We start from the raw sequence: 7,224 nt of genomic DNA on the forward strand, positions 1-7,224 counted from the left end.
GAAGCAAACAAAATTGTTCAGTTGAGAAAAATGGCGGGCAGTTCAAGGATGCAGCATGGCGTTTCCTGTCTGTTCAAAAGCGTCTTCCTGAAGGGAATGGTGGTCCGTATCATGTTTTGTCTGCACTCTTCGCTGTGTTTGTTTCTGGTCCAAGGGGATGCCCTCGATTATGGGCGACGCGGTGACTGGCTGTTCGTCTTGTACGGTGTCTTCATTGCCCTTATGTTAATGGATTCATTCTACAGCTTCCAAAAATCCAAAGTGGGAAAATTCTGCAAAGTGTGAGTTTCATTTTATTTCCTCCCCCCCCCGGTGGCGTAAATTTGTGCTTGAATCGGGGAGGATGGGGGATAGGTTGGGGGATGACTTGGCATGAAAATTTGAAAATCAGAGGGGAGGGGGTGTGACACCATATTATATATAGAGAGGCCACGGTTCATGATATTGATGTACATCTGTAAAATATAGTTAGAATGGCATATTTATGGTTTTTAAAAATTGTTTTTCATTTTTGAGTAATATCTGAAAAAAATTCACAATCTGCTTTTTTTCCCCCTGACCACTAAAAAGTGTGTGCAGGCGTGGCATACATAGTGTGGACCTCTGCAGAAAAGAAGTCCACATAATATAGGGCACGATGGCCTTGTGGACTCGCCCACGTCCACACAATGTTTCCTCCCTTTCTAAAAAACAGTTTCAGAGGCAGTTTGGGGTTTAGGTTATCTGTAGCAAAATGAAGAGGAACAGTCCAGGAAATCATCATTAAAATTCCAGCCCGAAGGAGTTATCCTAGTTGGAAAAAAAGAACATTTTCCTCTAGTTTCCTTAACCACAGGAGACCAAAGGAATGTCCACACTTTGTATGTAAAACAGGAATAAATGGGTGTGTGTGGGATGTGTGTAATGATTCAATAACCAATCCCCCACCTCAAAAAGCGTGTGTGTGGGGAGTATACCACCATACCACGGGATTTACGCCCTTGCCATCCCCTCCGTAGATAAAAGGCCTTCAAAATGGTAGGATAGAATGCTATTTACGTTTGCGGTAAAAATGTCCCAGTTAACATGAACATTCTCTCATTTGTGACCCGCTACATCGTAATCAGGAATAAGTCGCCGACTGGAGGCTGTTTTACGTAATGGCCGATTAAAGTGGGGATGGGGGTAAATGTTGACAAAATTTCTGTATATTATGGAGGCGTATGAATGAAAGGTTACAGTCAACACACTCGTAATAATGTACATTTGAAAGCGTATGAAATTCTCTTTCTATGTACATACCTCAAAAAGTCAATTTGCGACTTATTCCTGATTTTGATATGCTGGGTCACACTTCCAGTCTGAACCTCCCTCCGTAACTGAGTATTACAATACACAAACAAAAATTAGTTTTCTTTTCTTTGATAGAAAAATCCAACCAACAGTTTTGAAGCGCCAGGGATTTTTTTTTTACAAAAAAAGAGACACAATTCTGTACTTTTAATCACCAGGTTTTCACCAACGATTGCACTGTATATCACATTCATCGTCCCCTGCGTGTGGCTGATGGAATTGACCAAATACGATCTGAGAAAAGTGTGCACTGGGTCAGGAATGAATAATTCATCCTGCAATCAAAAGGTAAAAAAAACTTGAAAAAAAATAGTTCTACACTCGAGCCACAGAAAAAAGGAGGAGATTTTATTGTTTGTGACATGAAAAATGAGAGTGGTTAGTTGTGGTACTGAGGGAATGGCAATCAGAAGGCGTTCTTCTCGAATACTTTACATCATTTTTTCCTGTTTGTTCTTTTAAATAAAACAATGGCTTGAAAATAATTTTTTTCAACCAAATTCATGAACTCTAAATCAAAGTTTATGTAAATACAAACCCGGTGTTTAGATAACAATGTGTCGTGGATGGTTACTGTAACAAGTTTTATTTTCATTGTTTTCCTACGCTCGGTTGTCGCGAATGGCAATGCCTGAAGTTTGAAGATACCCCTGTGAACTGGAACGACACTGGCTTGGTATGGAACATTTTGGTAAATATTTAATTAAAAGAAACTTTTGAAAATAAGGAAAAATTGATACCTACTTTACTTTTAAAGTACTGAAGAAAATGCACTCAATAATATTCAATGCATTCTTAAATTAAAATGAGCTCTGTGGTTTTGAATGAGGAAAACATTACAGTGTAATGTATTTTCGAGCTCAATTGTATACCACATTGTTAGCGTACAGCGACCTGTGATGCCAAAATCAGATCAGCAAAAGTTGCAGCAAGGACACAATTTTTAAATGCAAGTTTGAACCAGGGCTCACTATAAATATATAGTTTAAAGCCTAAAAATGATGAACGACACCCGAATGAAAGTGATGTACATCGGAATTTCGTAGATGGCGTACGGGGTGTTTATCCGTTGACCTGTCTTCTGAGAGCATTTGCCCCAAACCTATCGAATGTTCCACGGCGCCCGAATTTTATGAACCAAACCTCGTTTGGTTACATCAACCCGGCTCAAGGGAGCATCCATGATATGTTTCGCAGCTGATGCATTCCGGCAAACTGGCATATGTAACAATGATTACATAAACAGATATTATTCCAACATCGCTTTTATTTTGCAGGAAAGCCAACCGTCTGAATTCTCATTCCTGCAGTACGATTTTTTACTCCAAACAATGATACTTATCCTCATCATCGGCCGGTGGCTTCTCCCTCAAGGCAAACTGTCACGTGACCGGCTGTTGCAACTTTTACTCATCCACATTGGCTTGGCGGCGGACAGTCTGGAATTTCTCACCGATTCACTGGCCACTCAACTGATGGATCGAAAGGGCGTCATTCTGGTTCTTAGCTTCTGGAGTTGGAGCCTGCCTCAGTTTACTCTCAGCTTGAACCTGACGAAGACAAAAAAGTCCAGGGCTTCAAAGAGTCGAAAGGACCCCAGGGCTTCCACGGGTCGAGAAGACCGGAGACGTTCTGCTGAGGATGGGAAGGACTTTTATGACTGGCCTGAACTCTTCTTCGCCACGGAGCTGTGGTCGATATTTGTGACTACCGTCCTCATGCAAGATTTGCCCTTTTTAGTGGTTCGTGTGTGCCTCATGGTATCTGCGGTACCATTAGTGATAGAAAACAAGACGATACTGTACTTCTCCTGCAAGAATATCCTGGTCATACTGGTGCAGAGTTACCGGATGGCTGCCATTGTGTCTGAGAACCGCAAAAGGAGGGCGGCGTGGCAATCATGTACCGTTTGTAACACAGATATCGATGCAGAGAGTCAGGCCACCTTTAAGGTCTCAACAAGGCAAGATCCTAAGGAACTCACACGAATCAAGCCAGAGGCGTACGAACTTAAGTGGAATGTGAAAGCTCTGAACTACTTTCTTCACGCCCAAAAAAACACTGGTTTCGTCTCACTGTTAAAACTAAATCGCGTTCAGGACAGAACCAAGATTTAGCCAAGATTCTGGTACAAACCGATACCCGAGGCCAGCACCGACTGTGTCCCGCTGTAGGGTCGTGTGGCTCTTCAGTTGTTAGTTGCTTTGGGTTTTGTTGAAAGTTTTTTTTGGGGGGGGTTCTGTTCCGTCACCTTATTTGGGTCCATTTAAAACGTGTTCGCGAACTTACATTATAAATCAGTTGGAATATTAATACCGTTCGTTACATCTATACAATTAAGATGAGGCCAGAGATTAGATTACCCAGGGTACTGGACATCAATTAGAGGATGAGACTTATTGGTGATAATGGCTCAGATATTTTGCCTCATTAGGAAATAGGTCCGCATCAATTCTTCTGATAGTGGCGCAACTTCTGAAAAAAATTCGAGTTTGTATAGGAAATTACGTCCTACGGGTGCATTGATTTGATGTAGGCCTATATTAACTAGTGTAAAATATACGGCCACTGCTGGGATTAGCTATGGACCATCAGGTCAAGGGCGGATCTATAGGGGACCAACAGGCGCCTTAGCCCCCTTAAAAGAGGAGCCAAAAGAATTCGAGATAAATAATAGTCAGAGAAAGGTCATTTTGAGGTCATTTTATTTCTCTCTTTTCCAAGTGTGTATAAACGCCCCAAAATGTAGCCCCACGCTTTAGACAGGCTACAAAGGTTTACATTAAAACGTGTCCCAATATTTGACCCTACAAAATATGGCTCTGAACCCGCCCTTGATTCAATTAAAGAGCTGCTCCTTAAAAGTCAGACACGCTAGAACTGAAGCTTATACTCTTTCAGATGTAGATATTTCTGTTAGATTTTGTAGAGGCAATAGAATTAGCTAATGTGAAATGCGATCCAGAATAGCTCCCTGAATGGTAAGTGTCAAAGCAACACTCCAATTCATCTTGAGCTACTTTTGTAATGAACGGTGGGGTATCCAAATAATCTTTATGCAACGTGCGTCATGATAATGTAACGAATTTAAAAGATGACATCACCTTTATGTATAATTTTATGCGTAGAGAATAAGCGAGACCAGTGTACTGGTATCCGAATAGCATTAGCATTAATGGATGCACAGCTCTCCGTGAAATTGTGCATGTGAAAGGCAGCGCGGGATTGCTGCAAGTTTATGTTGTGTCTAGAATGTGCCCTGCCGCACGCGGCAGGGTCAGTCCCGAGGCCTTGTCTGGAGAGAAAACCATAATGTTCTATAATTGCTTCGCGTCGTGCCATCACCTCAACGCAACGCTACGACGGCTTCGTGCCGTCGCCCCCTTTCTCATTACTTTTATGCCGTGTTTAATGCGTTGTGTTCTCTTGTTGTGACGTCGCATTGTGCCATCGCGTCGTGTTATTTTCTGGATGCCGTCGCGTCGTGCCGGTGCGCCTTGCCGTTGTATCGTGCCGTTTTGCCGTTGTGTCTTGCCGTCGTAGTGTCGCGTCGTGCCTTTGAGCCGTCGCATCGCCTGTCATTGTATGGTCTTCTTTCATACAGTGAAGGTTAAGGCCGTCCCATCCTGCCCTTGTGCGGTCGCGTCTTGATATCATGCTGTCGCGTCCTGTCGTTGTCCGTCGTTTCGTGCCATTATGCCTTATTGTTTCTAAAAATGGCTAATTGTGATTATCACAGCCAATAGAGGGCGTATATCACAAGTCTTGGGAAAAAATAATGTGCGTGCATAGGGCCTACAAGATATGATGATGTAAAGGTAGCTATTGGCATGGAATTTAGCTCCGTCTCTAAGGGCGCCTACTTTTTCCACCATTAATGAGGCGACGGCGAGAGCACGATTGGACGGCACGACGCGACCGCACAACGCAAGGGATGGACTGCACTACAAAACGGGTCGACGGTAGGACGCGAGGGCACGACATAATGTCTTAAACACAGCATAAAAGTAAATGGAAAGGAGGAAACGCCACCATGCGAGCGGTCCCCGGACCTTAGATTGCTCGTCAAACTCAAGGGCCAAGGCAGATAGTTGAGGTTTGGGTTGTGTGACTTTCCCTGCAACTTCAAAAGTTTGCCCAGATTGGCGAAACCCAGGCTGGCTCGTTGGGACTAAAATAAACAGTAACGTACTATCATAATATAGTAGAATATGCATTACTCACATCACGTGACTGTTGATCGGCGGAAGTTATGCAAATGTCTTTCAACATGCTTCAGGTTTGCAAACTGTACTTTTTAAATTGAAACATCAGCCAACATCAAATTGAACATTTCTTTTTCAGATGCCCAGATTTTAACTCAAGAAATATCCCTCTATACTCTGGGGCAACAGCCAGGAACGTATGATGAGCGCAGAAAACCGAATAATTTGAACCATTTTCAGTTTTTGCCGCGCCGTGTCGCGCTTTGTAAGGTCAGGACGGTCACTATGTATGTTGTCTCCGCTTACTTTAGCACTGCAAATCTCGCCCACACACCCCCAAACTGGAAATTAACAGGATCAATGCCCAACAGAATAGCTAAATATGACACAGGTATAGTTGTTATTCGAATAAGTTATTGGCAAGTCTTAAAAACCTTCAATAATAACATTCACTATACGGATAGGCCACTGTTTTTCCATTGAGATCACTGGGCAGAAAAGGACCAGAACACGGTTAAGGTCGGTTTTATTGTCCAACCTTTTAGAAATTAAGATTATAGATAAAAACAAATCCATGTAATTTAACCTAGAAAATTTCTTTGGAAGTTTTGCGCTCAGGAAATTTAAAAGAAAAAGAACTAGGTGAAGGAAAAATGCAAAAGTTATGTGGTGTTGGCCAAGCATTCAGGCGCACGGACTCCTGAAATTCGCAAGGAATCGCCGTTACCAGCTTCCATATAGGACTCTTCTGGGATCTTGGGGTTCCCGGCCCACCACACGTCCTCCCTGCCCATCCATTTAACCCCCAAAAGGGGTTCTAGCGACCATGAAACGAGACAAGCCCCGGGGAAAGTGAATCGGGAATCGAACAGTTCTGCTAAATAACATGTTATGTTTTGTGGTGGATTTGATACGTGGTTTATTTCTTCAAATACCTTTGTCCGTGAACCGAGCTTCTTTACAGCAACTTCCTTGTGTACTTGAAAAGCAAGCACTATTACTGTCATTTTTATAATATATTTTTAATATATTGACTTTAGTTGTCTTATATTCAGTTGTGTTAAATGTTGATGTAAATGTATAGCTCAAAATATCTCTTACCCTATTCCCAACACTCACCACTATAATAACCCTAACGCCAACAATATCCCCCACCCTACTGTCCTTATCCCTAACCCTATCCCTATCCCTAACCCTATCTCTAACCTTATATCTATCCCTAACTCTAACCCTACCCCTAACCCCAACCCTATCCCTAACCCTATTATCCCTAACCCTATCTCTAACCTTAAACCTATCTCGATCCCTAACCCTAAACCCAACCTTATCCTAACTATTATCCCTAACCTTATCTCTAACCCTATCCCTAACCCTACCCCTAACCCCAGCCCTATCCCTAACCCTATCTCTAACCCTAGCCCTATCGCTACCCCTAACCCTAACGCCAACCCTAACCCTACCTCTGACCCCAACCCTAACCCTATTATCCTTAACCCTATGTCTAATCCCATCTCTGACCCTACCCCTAACCATAACGCCGACCCTAACCCTACCCCTGACCCCAACCCTAACCCTATTATCCCTAAGCCTATGTGTAACCCTATCCCTATCCCTAACCCTAACCCCAACCCTATCCATAACCATTATCCTTAACCCTATCTCTGCCCCTATCCATAACCCTACCCCT

The 7,224-nt window shown here is 42.9% G+C and overlaps 1 protein-coding gene across 2 annotated transcripts; it reads left to right on the top strand.

The window, feature by feature from the left end:
- The first annotated feature begins 30 nt into the window (after nt 1-30).
- Nucleotides 31-4,367, top strand: LOC110978389 (transmembrane protein 26-like). Of its 2 annotated transcripts, none has more exons than XM_022233352.2 (4): nt 31-281; nt 1,491-1,620; nt 1,970-2,023; nt 2,610-4,367. In XM_022233352.2, exons 1-4 carry the CDS (start codon nt 31-33, stop codon nt 3,447-3,449), a joined length of 1,275 nt encoding a protein of 424 aa, XP_022089044.2. In that variant the 3' UTR covers nt 3,450-4,367. The 2 variants fall into 2 exon arrangements, with proteins under 2 accessions (XP_022089044.2, XP_086994184.1); XM_087138058.1 differs by having other exon boundaries at nt 1,970-2,008.
- Nucleotides 4,368-7,224: the final 2,857 nt, after the last annotated feature.

This window comes from Acanthaster planci, linkage group LG01 (assembly GCF_054643075.1).
Source record: "Acanthaster planci isolate LZ-2023a linkage group LG01, COTS_SCS, whole genome shotgun sequence".
Lineage (NCBI taxonomy): Eukaryota > Metazoa > Echinodermata > Asteroidea > Valvatida > Acanthasteridae > Acanthaster > Acanthaster planci.

Excerpts from the sequence above, each read along its gene's own strand:
- LOC110978389 (XM_022233352.2), top strand. The coding sequence starts at position 31 with ATGGCGGGCAGTTCAAGGATGCAGCATGGCGTTTCCTGTCTGTTCAAA. Across the intron at positions 282-1,490 it reads GTGGGAAAATTCTGCAAAGT|GTTTTCACCAACGATTGCAC; the intron begins GTGAGTTTCATT and ends TTTAATCACCAG. Across the intron at positions 1,621-1,969 it reads ATTCATCCTGCAATCAAAAG|TTTGAAGATACCCCTGTGAA; the intron begins GTAAAAAAAACT and ends CAATGCCTGAAG.